Genomic DNA, 16,085 nt, shown 5'->3' with positions numbered 1-16,085 from the left:
TGTGGTGTGTATTTACGCCCCAGAATTCGATCATATCTGCAGTTCAGGACCTCTCAAACTTACGCACTCCGTGCACATTAGTCGGACATAACATAACGCCTGCACCGCGTCTGCACCTTGGCATTCGTTCCGAGTGTCGCGCTGTGCCTGCACCACAGAAATCGAGCTGCACAATTTCTGAACTTCTCGGGAGCCACCAGTGGTGCAGGCGCATCGAACGGACCTTATATCTACACTAGAGTGCACTAGTAGAGTGTACTAGATGCTAGTACACTCTAGTCCCGGGCAGGCACTGCACTACACTTGTCTACACGAGCCTGTGTACTAGATTGGGCATAGGCTCAATGAGATTGGGGGTGTGGGTCCAACGCAGGCTCCCCGCTGAGGCTTTTTTTGTACCTACACATCGTGCAGGCTCGTGTAGACAAGTGCAATGGCAAGTGTAGTGCCGGGCAGAGGCTATGACGTCGTGTGCTGCACTTGGCTCGCTGGGCTGCAGCCAAAGAGTTTAATTCTGCTCAGCAGCGTCGTTTTCTGTATGGCATCAGCAGACGAAAAGCGCCTGACTTCGCACTTACTGGCTTTTCAGGCTTGTTGGTTCTTTATTCTATGGTTTCAGGCCCTTGCCTTAAACTAAACGCCAATGCACGAGTTTCCATTCATCAACAAATTAGACAAACTGCAGCGAAATGCATCGAGAATGCGCAATGCGGAGTCTGAAACAGCCCGCACCATCCGTGAGCAAGATATTTTTATCTTCTTGGAAGATTTAGTAGCTCACCTTTGTCTGTGATGCATGGTCACGCCAGCACTTCGTTACCGTCAGCTTCGCACTTCGTTTACGTTACCGTATATTACCAGCCACTGCGAACCGGGCCGCTGATCGCAGCGTCAGCCCGGCGTAGCGGTGAATTTCGCCGGAAGAAACAAAGAACATACACCAAAGATCTCGTTGCGATAGCAATGGTATGGCATCGCACGACTCGTGTCACCCACGCTGTTCGCGTAGCCTGAACTGTTCCTTGCGTCGTCGCCAGCAGCATCGTCGTAGCTCTTCAAGCTGACTGCGATTTTAGGCCAGCGCTGTCCCAGCGGCACGGTGGTGATTGGTAAACTGCAGCGATGGGCCGCAAGTGCTTCGTTGAAAACTGCAACAGTGGCTACGCAAGCTGCAAAGAAAAGGTAATCTTATTTAATGTTCCTTCCGACCCGAAGCGATTAAAAGACTGGGCAGAAGCCATTCCTCGCAAAGACCGTGTGCTGAGCGAAAAAGATGCCGTTTGCAGCAAGCACTTTACGAAGGAAATGATGGTTGAAAAAAGATACTTCGCTGAGTTGGGTGGCAGCATTTTGCTTGATATTCCAAAGAGAACCGTGCTAGCAGATGACGCCATACCTTGCATTTTCCCGCCGGCATACGCAAAGAAGCGGAAGCCACCCACGACCAGGAAATCACCCCCACTCACAAGGCCCAGAAAAAAACGATGTACGGCAGAAGTCAGCACGAATGATGAGGCCTATGGAGCACCCCAACATGATGAGATGAGGCAACCGTCCTCTGCTCCTGTATGCGAGGACCCAAATGTTATTTCTGCAGAAAAGGGTGTTTCCCTTGTTGAGCACAAGTGTACAGAATCCTATAATTTCAACATTGATGAAGGCTGCCCCCCCAGACATCTCGACACAACGCCCAGCAAGGACTCTGCAGCAGTGGAAACACAAGCCAGCTCCACCATCGATGATTCTCCTGTGTGTTTAAATCCGTCGGCGGCTCAACTTCCCAGTGCTACACGGAACTACCATTGTGTGCGTCAAAAGGGACTTCTCCAATCCCCATTAGGACAACCCCTTCCATCGAAGGCTCTCCTCGTCCAACAGGTGAGAAAATCAGCGTTTTCTTTAAGCACTTTCATACTAGACCGCAAGCTTCAAACAACAGGAATTTCAGATGTTTGCCAGCTGTACGGTCAGGGAGACTGGGCCGTTGTAAGCCAAGTGCTACAATATCTTCATGAACTGCACCTCTGTCCTGGCGGCCCATGCAAGTATGCAGATGTGTACCTCGGGATGCGAGCTACAAGGACGCGAGCAATACCTAGAGGTATAACCGGTGCTCCTTAACTCAGCAAAAGAAAACACCCTGCACATATTGCAGTAGGTTGGAGAACACGCTACACATTCACAAGGCAATTAAAAAAAAAGATGCATCAGGAAGCGTAGAGTTAGGATGCTGTTCAGTCCTGCGAGTAGAAAGGCGGTTGAAACATTAAGAGAGCGGCGTCATTCTTCCTGCAAGATGAAGGCACGCCTCCTCAAAACTAAAAAGAAGCTTCTCTCGGACTTATCCTCATGTCCAGACAAGTTGTCGGAGGTTAATGAGGACGTAATGCTTAAAGCTTGTGAGAAAGAAAACTTGTCGGAAGTGCAGCAAATGCTAGTTCGAGAACGCTTGTTAGCAGCACGACCGAAATTGAAGAAAGGGAGAAAGGTACACTGACAATTGGCTCTTGCCAATGAAGTGTTTGCTTCTCTGAAGTGTTTGCTTCTCCACATTCGGACACCATGTGGGTGCAGGTTCCTGAGAGAGAGTGACATGCTTCCTCTCCCATCCGTCAAGACCATTTGCCGATACATATCTTTGGTTGGCATGAACTGCGGTTTCGATAAGGAGTTTCTTGCAGCTTTGAAGGAAAAGTTAAATGAAAAATTCACTTTTTGCAAGCACGGAATGCTGTTACTCGACAAGATGAAAGTCCGGCAGTGCAAGCGTGTGAACTCCCCGACATTAAGCTATGATGGCTTAGTTGATGACGGAACTCACAAGAAACTCAGTTCCGATTTGGCAGCGATCATGCACTGGTCATGTTTTGCCCTTTCACGGAGAACTATGCGCAGTCTGCTGCAGTATTTGCTTCTAAGAATTCCACCCGAGGCCCGATGTTATGTCAACTCCTTTTGTAGGCTTTGTGCTGATTGAAAATGCCGAAGCTATTGTTGGCGGCGTAGTGTGCGACGGAGCCAGTAGGAATCGCACCATGTGGAGGCTCCTAGGCGTTAGTGGTGACATGAACAGCAGCAAGAACTTCTTTGAGCCCCCAGCCGATGCGGAGAGGAAGGTGTACATGTTTTCAGATGTGCCCCATCTGTTAAAATGTATCGGGAAAGGGCGCCTCAGTCAGAAATGTCTAAAAGTGAATGGGAAGGAAGTTAAACGGGCAGACTATGTTTCACTGTTCAAAGAAGATGAATTAAATCTGGGAGATCTCAAAGTCTGCCCCCGGATAACCCTCCACCACCCTTCCAAGATGGACAAGATGCGGGTGAAGTTTGCCACGCAAATTTTTAGTGCTTCTATGGCAACTGGGCTGAAGTACTACAAGGAGCGAGGTTTCCAAAGCGTGCTCAACTGTGAGGCACCATTGAGTTCACAGTAAGACTTAACGGCCTGTTTGATTCTCTAAATCGCCGGCACCCAGCAGAAGGAGTAAAAGATGGTGGCAGATATATTATTATTCTGCAGGAAGGCTTCAAGTGGCTGAATGAATGTGAGCAAGAGCTCGTAGACGGCTTGTCACTGGCATGTGTGGGAAAGGGAAGACCAGCGAAATGCAGTAACGCAAAAGTGACGCGCAGTTAAGTGTGGTAAGAACGAGATGTGCAGCAAAAAGTAAATGAAAAGTCAGTATCTCCATCTCGATTCAGTGCAAATTGTGGCACAGTCAAAGTATGAGGGCGGCCATTGCATCAGTGGCAGAAACGAAGACCAGAATAATTTGTTATTGGCGTGTTAATACCGTTGAGGTAAATCATTCGCAGCGTAGCGAAGACAAGGTTGATATTGCGCTTGATGCTGCAATGTGGTGGACTGAGTAGCATATCACCCCATCATTGAGTCACAGTTATTCTACTGCACGCGCTCGGAAAAGACAGTTATCGCACTTTTTAATTAGAGTAAATTAATGCAAGGACACTGTAAACACATATCGTAAAACATGCGCGCGCTCGAGCACGCGAACGGGTGAAAGTAAAAAAAAAAAAAAATCGGAAATGGTTTGGCTGCGCCAACGAGCGTAGTACTCCGTGAGAGCATATTCGAGAGTCGCGTTAGGCAATGCTAGGCCTTTGCTTTGCGTAGATTATGCACTTTCACTGCCCCCTACTACAGTGGCACAATCCGCCGGGGAGGTTTATAGATCGCTGAAAGTCCTGGCTAAGCTCTGGCTAAGTGGGGCGCAGTGGCTAAGTGATGCACCACTGCCCTGGCAGGTGGCTGTTTCCAAAACAGCCACCCGTGGGTCTTGTGAGACCCAGGTTTCTCTCCCCGAACAACCTCTCGGGAGCTGAAGTTATTCTCGCACGCGTGCATGCATCCTTGCAAGGATGTAGGTGCGGTGGTAGGCTAGTAGTGTTTTCACACTAAAACAACGGAACGAGCGGACAAATAAAGAGCGAGTAAATGACTGAGTGCATTAACGGTATTAATCGACGGAAGCATAATCTTCAAGATCTGCATCTGTTTATATCTGTTCTCCAGAAGGTGCCACCTATTGGCCGCGAGATCGAAGGGAGTCGCCGCCTGGCGGCCACTGGCTGAACCACACATAGTGTGGATGGCTTCCTGTGTCGTCTGCTAGCCACTACGTGTTTACTTGTGCACGTACGTCGTGCACATCCGCTAAGGACTGTTTGTTCTATGGTGTTAGCACAGTCCTAAATGCTGGTATGCATTTTTTTTTTTTTACAATGTACAGACCCATTTGACCTTGTAGTGAAGTTCTTGCGCTATATGAGATCAGTGACTGCATGTGTCTATATACAGGGTGTTCCAACTATCATGCACCAAGATGTTAAAATATGCAAATATGTAGCTGGACAGAACTAAGGTAATATTGTTTGCTGTCACTTGGCGTTGTTCATTCTTTTTTGCATTCTGCTTAATTACATAATTAGTCTTAAGTATTTAATCACCTTCTCAAATATTACAATCAGATAAAAAGTCTAAATCAGGAAATTGTAGAGCAACATGAAAAACTCCCAATGCAGCTTTCTGTTGCTCAATACGTGCTACATCAAAACTGCCGCGCGACTGGCCACTCGAGGCACTTTGCGTGTATTCGCGGGCTTCTTTCACACTCAGAAAAACATTTTTATGTAGCACGTATTGAGCAACAGAAAGCTGTATCGGGAGTTTTTATGTTGCTCTACAATTTGTGTGTGATGTGTAATCGTCACAGTAGAAAAAAGAAAAAGGAACTGAACCACTCATATTGTATTGTGGGATATTTTTGTTCTTAGATGTTTGTAGAATTCCGTGACTGACAATTGTACGTACAATTGCGTGACACCTGAAGCTCTGTCTTGCAAATGAATAGGGCACATTGATTGTCTGCTGCAGTAGCAAAGATACAGAAAAGAATCGAAACATGAGGATGATGTGCGACATGGCAGTCATAAAATTAAATTGTCGGCGACTATTATAATTCATGCTTTAACTTATTCGTTTGACGGGAGGTAGTGGTCATCATTTGCTTCAAGAGAGCAACATATTCCCACCCCATAAACTATTTTAGACTTTATTACACAGTTGTGTACGTAACCATGCAAAGATTGGTCTGTGTTCAACTGCTACATTTTTACTGTTGCTGAGATAAAAACGACTGTGTGTGAAGCAACATGTCAATCCTGATAAAGCGCTGCTACTCACATTGACCGTTTTGCATTTTACAGAGAATTGAAAAATAAAAGCAAATGCAGATATGTATGCGTACATAGTGGTTAAGTGCACAAATTGTTACCGTAACCTTATTGTGCGGGAATACGGGCTCTTTTATAACCAGTGCGTGAAAAGCTCGAAAAAAAAACGAATGGCATTAGTTGTGTTGCGTAACAACAGTGCCACCATAGTAGGCAAAATGCAAGCTAAACACTACAAAAAAAGCACCATAAAGGTGCACTAACACAGACTGTGGGTCAACGACAGTCCCCCACCGAATGGAAGTTTACGCTTCTTTAACGTGTAATAGGAACGTTCTGCTTGTTTCATGCAATAATGTGGCATTGAAGGGCAGTATATTATTAGTTCACTGCGGTCAACATGCTCAGTTCTCAGGAAATCAGCCTAAATTGCTCACAGTGAGGCGCTGCTATGTACAGCCTCCCGCATATTTAGCTAAATCGCGCCAGCGTCCATCACGCTTCATTTTAGCACCTTTAAGAGGCAATAATCAGCGAGGCCGTCAGAAGTACTCTCAAGTGCACTAAGCACTCTCCTGTGCAAGAGTCGTCTAATGCGATGTTCCCTGTGTTCTCGCGCGATATAGCTAAAAATGCGGGAGGCCGTACAGCAAATTCATGCCACCGACCACCTATCCATGCTAACATGGCGACGGTGCTGCCACTTATAACTCTACGTCTCGGCTAATTGCATTAGCGTAATACTGGGTTACCGGTAGTAACCCAGTATTAGTAACCAGCATGTGTCCTCCTTTAGGAAGCCAGAGCTGCGACTCTGCTTTCCATTCGTCGGACATGGTCACGTGGCTCCAAAAGCAACCATGCAGCGTGGACAAGCTGCCACTAAGGCACAGATAAAGTTGATGACAGCGCCAAGACGTCACCACAGTTTGACCCCGTGCTGTCAACTGTGGTGACGCAATTGCTTTTACTTCGCACATTTCGTCGTTTTAATAGTTTTATACATTCCTGCTAGAATTCATTTTTCTTTGTGTGAACCTTGCCTTATGTATTAATTTCATGTATGTAAACTAGCCCCCCTCCCATATAATGCGCCCGGGCCCCAGGGTACATGAAAAATAAATAAATAATTGTGGGCACTAACTTCTGGCATTGTCTGCAATGCTGTTATGTCCCCGGCACAGACGAAAGAAATTTTTTTTGCATTTAGAGAACCTTGTTTTTAACTGCTCAAATTTTGTTGAGCATGTTGTGAAATGTTAAAAAAAAAAGTTACTAAACTGTCCACTCTGCAAAATGTCACAACCTCCAATTCCCTGCGCTTCAGAAATATTTAGTTGAGCTTAGTTTAAAGAACCCCTAGAGCACCCCGAGCTCCGTGTGAAAAACTGGCAGCTGTGTACAGCGACAGCCGTGTGCTAGTCTACAATGAACATATATCCGAAATACTTTTTTTCGGAATGATGCAGATTGTAAACTTACAGGCGTCTAATGATCAAATGTGCGGTCACCGCTGTTTCTCGCTCGCCTTCAATGCCCTCTCCGCTGGTACCCTGTCGTCGCTCTGTACTCTCACCAACTCTGTGCAGTGTGGTGAAGGCTAGGGGCCACGCGAATGCACCAGAAGAGCTTCTCCATTGCCCACCCATAATTGCCCACCACGTGGCACCGGCTGAATGAAAAAGTGATCAAATGCTCTAGTACACAGAAATGGTGTTTCTAATTTTGTTGATAATAATCACACATTTAGGAGAAAACTGTTATCTGCTCACCGAATGAAACTTTGACTGCACTCCTCACCAGGATGCAACCGTAGGTTCTTTTTACAATTTCGAGATAGTCCGAGTTAATGTATGCGTGTGCTTGAATGCACGTCAAAGAAGTGCAGTTGATGCGTCCTTTGTTGAAGACCCCATCTTGAAACGCACGGACCTCTAATGAAAGGCACAAGCCAGGACTCCTGATTTTTGCCCACGCATTTTTTAACCCATTTACAACCATTTGCTGCTGTTAGGCTGTGTTTAGCCACACATTTCTTTTTTTTTCCTTTTTTTAATCTGTGCAGGACAAAAGGGGGCCGCCTGTCCATTGCAGCACACATGGAAGTCTGCCTACTGAAACTGCAAATGCTGTGCAGAGAGAGGCCACAGGGCATTTCAGTTGCAGTGTGAATGTTGCAGTTGAGACATCGAGAATTGTAGATGGAAACATGTGCAAGTCAACCCAGACGCTGCCTGTTGCTAAGAAGGTGCACAGGGGGACAGAAACCACAAATATGGATGTTCAGGACAGTGGCCCTTGTGCACAAGACATTTCAGGTGACTGTTCAAAGTTTTTCTGTGCACCTGAACTGTCCATTTGTAAGTAATCTAACTGGTATGAGAAAAACAGTGTGCACTTCTTTTTTTTTTTTTTTTTTTGTTCGGGGTGGGAATTCAGTTCACCGTCACCATACTTATCATGTTTAACATTACCGAAGCTCAGTTTGATGATGAAAAAAATCAGCCAAGCGTAGTGGAAATTATGGAAGGTGCAGGAAGGCTCCGATGGTGTGGGCCCCGTTGGAGTACCATCAAACATCTCATGCAAAGCATAATGAAAAGCTTTACTCTTGGAAAAGCTGGGGTGATTTCCTCGAATACTATGCATCCTTGTTTCGTATTTTCTTAAAAGGTATTTCTGAGCCCCTTTAAGTCTTCCCTTGAGGCACCCAGTATCATCACGACTGTTTGTTCCTTTTGTCGCAGATGCACGGTGCTGTTTAACATTTTCAGCTTTTAGAATGTTGTTCAAGTACATTTGTGTGCAGAAATTCAAGGTGGACAGATAAGTCATATATATATATATGACTAATATTTACAGCCTCTGGCATGCCGTTTGAGTGCTTGCATGAGCTGCTGGATCAGGGCTTTTGAAACCACCAAGCTGCCTGACTAGATTAGCCTGTATGCAAAGCACGTAAGCGACGTTCCAAGCTGTAATTATTGCCACACAGTATAATGAACAGTGGTTGTTAGCTTAGCGATGCAAGTGTAGTGCCACCTTGAAAGTGTCCCGTAGCCATCTTCAATACTCAATCACCAGATTAATGTCCGTTTCCTTTTACAGCACCAGATGTGTGTGCGCTGCCACCGACTCTCAACACGGGTAGGAATCATGAACTGAACCCGCTGCGTAACAGTCGAGCAGACGGGGTAAGTGCTCCCTGTGTGGGCAGGATGAGTTTTCTAAAGTGAATAGCTTAGGTTGGACTTTCACTGCCTATCCGAAGGCGCTGATGCAAAGGGCACGTGCTCTCCTGCAACTGAGTTGCAGGGTGTGTTCATCACCAAACAATAACTATTAACACTATTTGACATGCATGTGCTGTGGCCCAGGAGCTTTGGGGCATCTTAACCCTTTAAGACGCCGTGTACACAATTGTGTATGCCCAGAAAGTGCGTGAACAGCAACAGCATCGATGAAAGTAATGGTACTTAAAATGTGTCGCATACATCTTGAAACTGTCCCGATTGAAATGTTCTAGTAAAAAGAGTGGGAAAGTAGACGGTCGTGTGTACTTGCTTGGTGCAAGTATGTTGTTGTATGTAGGTGGGTTTACTCCTTTCATTGTTTATCACAGTGGGTTGCATCAGGCATAATTTTGAAGTGCCTAGATGGGTGCTTTTCAACCCTGCTAGACATGAAATAGTTGATGTTCTCATATGTAATGCTCCTGTAGTGAGATTTCTCATGGAGTCCATGTTCTGTAAACTTGACAAAACTCACTAAAGTATTGAACATTCTTAATCTATTCTGCAGCTGTATGCTTTTTACGTTTGTGAATGTGCAAGAAATGCGGTGAAAGTAAGCTTTCAGTCAACAGAATTCGTTGGCCTCTGAAAAGGGTTGAGGTTTGGATGCTGTGGTGGAGTACTTAAAGGTTGCCTGCCTTCTTTATCTCCCACCACCCTCTCTCCTTGTAGTAACTGGTGGAGAACACATATGACGAATTGGCTCATATGCATAGCCACCTATACCACCACCACAGATGTGCAACCAGCTCTGCTCTCTATGAAATTACGCACTAAAACAAGAAATGCTACCAAAATATCCTAACTGCAACAAATGCATGCTTTCAAATGCATCATTCCTCTAACGAAGCAAACAGCTTTCTAGAAGTTCTCAGCTATTCATGTGCGTTGACTACCACGATGCTTCCTGCACGATTTTGTTGCCTGTGTCGACCACACGCACCCCAGTCGGTTTTTGGGGCGCGAAGGTAACTACTGACTTAGCCCCCTTCGAGTAGAACTGCTATGCCTGCTTAACGTGTCTATGTGGTCATTTATAACAGTCGGAGAATGAACTAAAGGGCTGTGCAGCGAGCCACGGAAGAGGAAATGGCAGGTGTAGCATTAATTGAGGGACAGGAACAGGCTAGTGTAACATAGAAGGTGGGGCTGGTCATGTAAATGCATAGAGCAGATAATCTGTGATCCATTGTATTTACATGATTGATGTCAAGGGAAGGGAAATGCAATCGAAGAAGGCAGAGAATTAGACTGGTGTGATCAGGTTAAGAGGCCTCTGTGCTGCAGTGAATACGAAAGAGGCTGACGATGATAATGTAACTGAGCAGAGACCTCGGATGTTTAATGTCCACCTGGCTACCATCTGTGGTGGCAAGACATTCAGCCTCTTCTCACCCATGTAATTTTCTCTCAACTTTCCAGGTCATACAACATGCTCAGCGCAGTGTGCATGTAACTATAGTATCTGTAAAGGCTGCCCAGACAGAGGCCACATTGCTGTCCAAGAGCAGCGTGGATGCTGCTTTCGGAACATCGGGAATTGATTGCAAAGACGTGTCCAAGCCTACCCAGGCATCGCATGCTACAGAAAAGGTGCACGTGTGGACAGGAACCACAGATCTTCGAAATTTCCAGGACAACAACTCTGGTGCACGAGCCTCTCCAGGTGAATTTTAAACTTTATTGCTGATGCCTAACAACTTGTTTGTTCACTATTTAGCAAATAATGGGAACATGGAGAATGGGTGACTAGGAACCGACGAAATAAAATGAAACGGTGACTGGCTGCGTTCACTTGGGAATCAAAATACAGTTCAGTGTTGCCGTAATTACTACGTTTGGCCAGACTTTGTCTACTACGAGACCATTACTTCTCCCGGCACACTTCAGTTGACCTTGCGCCCCAGAATTCTTCCCCACTCTGTACCAACCAATTTTACGCACAGCCTCATTGCTACACTCCAACTGTAGCACTGCACCTGCTGCGTCTGCCATTCGTCGACGTCAGTCTGTCATCTTGAGTCTCATCAACAGTTATGCGCAACACCATTTTCTGGTTGAATTTGCGTCTTTCTCGTGATTTTTTTAAAAACAGTTAGACACACTTAATTATCTCCTTCAGCCGTTGTGTAAACTTCTGGCCCTGAAAATGCGGGCAGACGAGTTGATCACACATAGACTGTCTACACATGCATGCTATCGAATTAGCTTGTGGCGCTACCTAGTTCTTTTACATGTTTCAGAAAAAAAGCGCAAGAAAATGGATGTGTTGACATTTTACAGAGCGACGCGTAAGTAGCTGTCACACCTTGTGTTTTTGCCGGTTGTAATACTTTACAAAACCTTTGTTAATAAAATGTTTACTCATTATCAGGGTGGCCGTGCTTCCACTCTCATTCAATTTTTGGAGGGTGTTCAAATAGTGAAATTTTCAAATATTCAACAATATCGCCCTAAAATGCTGAATACTTTCTTATTTCTAAACCAAGTAAAATATACGGGTTTCGTAGAGGCCATTTGATGTTTTGTTTTCATTTCACAAAAGTGTTATATCATAGCAAATTCTTAAATTGATTATGAATCATAATCTTTGCTATTCAATTCATATTAAAAATTTTGAACATTTGCACACAGCTATTTTTCTTTTTTTTTGAAGTGTAAAAAGGTGTAATGAGGCGTTCAAGCTGTCACATTTATATTTGTAAATGCCACACCTTAAAGCAGTCGGTTGGGGTCTAGTCAGGCTTTTTATCGGCACACAGCTTCCTATCTGCATCAGCCTATTTATGTCCACTGCAGGACAAAGGCCTCTCCCTGTGATCTCCAATTACCCGTCTTGCGCTAGCTGATTCCAACTTGCGCCTGCAAATTTCCTAACTTCATAACCCTACCTAGTTTTCTGCCGTCCTCGACTGCGCTTCCCTTCTCTTGGTATACATTCTGTCACTTCAATGGTCCACCGGTTATCCATCCTACTCATTACATGGCCTGCCCAGCTCCATTTCTTCCGCTTAATGTCAACAAAATTATCGGCTATCCCCGTTTGTTCTCTGATCCACACCACTCTCCCCCTGTCTCTTAAAGTTAGGCCCAACATTTTTTGTTCCATCGCTCTTTGTGCAGTCCTTAACTTGTTCTCGAGCTTCTTTGTTAACCTCCAAGTTTCTGCCCCGTATGTTAGCACTGGTAGAATGCAATGATTGTACACTTTGTTTTTCAATGACAGTGGTAAGCTCCCAGCCAGGATTTGGGAGCCAAACTCCTGGCCAGCTTCCTTTAAAAGGACCTAATTATTATCAAAAAATTTTTTGACAGGTGTAAAGAAGCATGCCAAAAGAAGAAAGATACTCGACGATAAAAGTGCCGAGGCAATGCTGCTGAAAATTGGCAACGGTGACATTTCTGACGTGGACTTTTCAGATGACGACTTTGACGACTCCGACGTTGAGGAAGTTGTGAGTGCGAATTTTCTTTTTGCTTTGCAGTAAAGGTGTTAAAATACTTTTCTTTTTCCGTTTATTTTAGGACAAGAACATCAGCAGTGCCACAATGGCAGAAACTGTGGTACGCCCTGCAATTTCGAATACTACAGATGATGCGAGCACACCGTCCACTAAGCTTTCGGTGAAATGGGTCGACGGACAATTGTCTCCCAGTGACACAGCTTGCAGCTACCAACCGCAGATCGGCTCACCACCACGAGAGCCGCTGGTGTATTTTAGCCAGTATTTTTCTGTCGAGATTTTTGAGAATCTAGCAACGTTCACCAACCTGTATGCACTTCAGGGAAACGGTGAGTTAGTGACAACCAAAGAGGAACTCCAGGTGTTCTTTGGAATCCTGATGCTTATGGGCATCCTAAAGTTCCCCCGAGTCCGCATGTACTGGCAGACTTCAACCAGAATACCGGCCATTGCAGACGCCATGACTGCCAAGCGATTTTTCAAGATTAGGTTAGCACTTCACATCACCGACTCCAATGCTCCGCAAGACAGCAGCAGCACGGATAAATTCTGGAAAGTCCGCCCCATGCTTGAAGCAGTACGGCAGCGCTGCTTACAACTCGAGCCGCTTGAGCACAGCAGCATAGATGAGCAGCACGTTGCCGTCACCGGCCATGTGTCGAGAAAACGGTCGGCTAAAGGCAAGCCGCATCCCAGAGGATTTAAAATGTTTGTTCGCTGTAGTGCAGATGGCCTTGCACATGACCTTGAGCTCTACCAAGGCAAGTGCGCTGGTGCGAGTGCGCAGCGCACCGACTTCGGGCACGAAGGCTCCGTCGTGATGAGACTTGTCGAAAGCATGCCGAAAGGGATGAACATGAAGTGCTTCATGGGCAGTTACTTTACGTCGGTGGACTTGCTTCTTGAACTTAAAAAAATCGGCATACTCGCCACTGGTGCTATTAGGCCTGACCGTTTGCCCGGGTGCATGCTCAAGACTGAAAGAGAAATGAAAAAAAAGGGCAGAGGAAGCATCGTCGCCAAGGTCTCCGAAGCCGGAGACATCACTGCCGTCCGCTGGCTCGACAACAGCGTTTCCAATGTGGTGTCCACCCACGTAGGAGTTGGGAACACGCGAAAGGTGAAGCGACGGAGAGAAGCGACCAAATCGCATGTCCAGATAGATTGTCCCGAAGTAATTGTACAGTACAACGCTTACATGGTCGGGGTGGACAAACTCGACTTCCTGATGTCCCTGTATCCACTACATACCAGGATGAGGAAATGGCCAGTGCGAGTAATGTTGCATTTGGTGTCGCTTGCACTGTGCAACAGCTGGATTGAATACCTACGAGACTGCAATAAAGCGGAGCTACCTCGGAAAAGCGTAATGGACTTGTTGGCTTTCCAGTCTGACATAGCGCACAGCCTCATCATATGCAACAAGTCGTCACCAGAGAAGTGTGGAATATTGCCTGCTCTAAGGAAACCACTGCCATCGAAGAGCATACGGTACGACGGCTTTCATCACTGGCCCGAACATGTGGCAACTCCGTGTGCTCAGCGCTGCAGGAGAGAAGGGTGCAAGTCTAAATGTAGAATTCGGTGCAGAAAGTGCGGAGTTTTTCTTTGCTTGTCGTTGCAGAATGACTGTTTCTTTCTTTTTCACAACAGGTGAGGTGGTGTTCTGTTGTATGCAGGCAAGAGCTGTGGGACGCATTTTCACCTCGTCGGAAAAGCAGTTTCATTGTGAAAAGCCAAAGCATAAACGTTTTGCCCGCCCATCTATATATATGAATTACAGAGGTGCAATGTACATATTTTTAGATGCCTCTAAATTTTTTTTTGCAAAAGAAAATGAAATTTGTGTTTGTGTTACCTTCTTTGTAAAGGTGAGGTGCCTTCATTAAGGAGGCAAGAGCCTTGCCTTCCAATGTGGCGATGCATGACAAGTTTCAAGGCGCATACAGAAGACATGATAGACATTGACTTGCTGAAATTTGCAGCTATTTAATTAAAAAAACAGGAATAATGTTTGTACCCCATCTCTCCACCCCAATATACACCAACGCATAGCCTAGCTGTTCATTCTCAGCAACACCACACTGGGTGTCTTAACTGGTATGCATACACGCCCTGGCATTACTGTTTAGCAGAATCCCCAAACCAAACGTGATGAACATTAAAGTTTGTATAGGCAAACAGCAGTGATGATGTCAGCACCTAAATGTACATGCCGGCATGGCTTGAGGACCAGAATGGAAGCTTGGGTCAGTTGGCTCGACACTGGGAATTGTAAAGCAGCATAAAAGATGCCGCCTTACCATTGCTAAGGGTTTGACGACTCAACAGCTGCGTAAACAAGAATTTCACCACTCCTGCTGCTGTTTGCACAGTTGATAGCTTCTTTCAGATTCCTTCAAATTGCTACTGCGACAACGGCTTTTACTTGATCCAACGCATCTCGTGTAAAGCTGCTGTCTCAGTCTGCAGGCCTGTATCGAAAGCCATCGTATATGTGCAGTTTTTTTTTTTTTTTTTTTTTTTTTTTTTTTTTTAGTGTCTCCACGCCTGACCTACAGAACTGTACTGCATCGGACGTTTACAATTGCCCCAATTTTGCTTGAGCCAGCAAATGCAGCACGAAATGGGCAAGCACACAACAGAGTAGTACTAGAGAAGTGCAAACTTGCAAAATCAAGGTTTACTACATAAAGCCAGCATATTTGTAAATAAAACCACCTGCAATAGACGTAACAAAATAAGAGGTAGGCGAAAAAAAAGAGGCACCTCAAGAATGTAAACGAGAAACGTGATTTTATTATACAAAACTGCCGAAAAAAAGAGGCACCTCAAGAATGTAAACGAGAAACGTGATTTTATTATACAAAACTGCCGATGGCCGACCGACGCATTTTGTCGTGCTCACAGATAGCAAAAGACGTGCCGTGGTGGATCCCGGCCCGAGGGTGCGGGATCAAATAACATTTTGACGAGGGTGAAATGCAAAAACGCCCGTGCACTGGATGCACGCTGACCTTTTTTCGTATCTTGAAGTTCGAGATTCCTGCAGAAAGTTAACGTCTTGGACCCTGCAACAGCATTATCTCAGTCTTGACAGCGATAGTACTCTGCTTGTTGATTAGGGCCGGTATTTTGTAGCGATAACCCAGGTGGTCAGAATTAATCCGGAGTCCCCCACTACAGCGTGCCTCATAATCAAATTGTGGTTTAACTTCACTTACTCAACGAGTCAACTGATCACTGATGCTTAACATAGCCTCGAAACCCAACAAACCGAGCTTTCCACACAACTGCACTAGACCTATTGCATTGAAGCGCAAGCTTGTCTGTGTGCGCTTCCATCCAAACATATGGCACCATCTACGAGGACCCCATATGGTTGCCTCCTTCAGAGATAGTGCACAAGTGGGTTAGCATCACGCGCAGCCAAACGGTAATACCAAAAATTCTGGCAGGACCCATCATGACGAATGTTGACGTCAATGAAAACCAGTAGTATTGAAGCAATGCAGCGACACATCGCATTACCACTGCCGAAGCGAGTCGTGTACGAGGTGGTGTATACAGTCGGGCCCCTCTCTCGCGCTTGCCTCTGGACATGCTACACCAATGGCAACGCAGCCACAATGTC

General features: G+C 45.6%; 1 protein-coding gene across 4 annotated transcripts; it reads left to right on the top strand.

Annotated features, from left to right (window-relative positions):
• The first annotated feature begins 341 nt into the window (after positions 1 to 341).
• Positions 342 to 14,299, top strand: LOC119464530 (piggyBac transposable element-derived protein 2). 4 transcript variants are annotated; one of them, XM_049656083.1, is made up of 7 exons: positions 342 to 737; positions 7,760 to 8,012; positions 8,803 to 8,888; positions 10,410 to 10,653; positions 11,231 to 11,278; positions 12,303 to 12,442; positions 12,513 to 14,299. In XM_049656083.1, exons 1-7 carry the CDS (start codon positions 690 to 692, stop codon positions 14,106 to 14,108), a joined length of 2,415 nt encoding a protein of 804 aa, XP_049512040.1. In that variant the 5' UTR covers positions 342 to 689; the 3' UTR covers positions 14,109 to 14,299. The 4 variants fall into 4 exon arrangements, with proteins under 4 accessions (XP_049512040.1, XP_037581477.1, XP_049512041.1 ...); XM_037725549.2 differs by having other exon boundaries at positions 342 to 1,878; XM_049656084.1 differs by lacking the exon at positions 342 to 737 and adding an exon at positions 1,925 to 4,720.
• Positions 14,300 to 16,085: the final 1,786 nt, after the last annotated feature.

Source organism: Dermacentor silvarum, chromosome 9 (assembly GCF_013339745.2).
Source record: "Dermacentor silvarum isolate Dsil-2018 chromosome 9, BIME_Dsil_1.4, whole genome shotgun sequence".
Taxonomy (NCBI): Eukaryota; Metazoa; Arthropoda; class Arachnida; order Ixodida; family Ixodidae; genus Dermacentor; species Dermacentor silvarum.
This window is presented reverse-complemented; position numbering and strand designations above follow the sequence as displayed.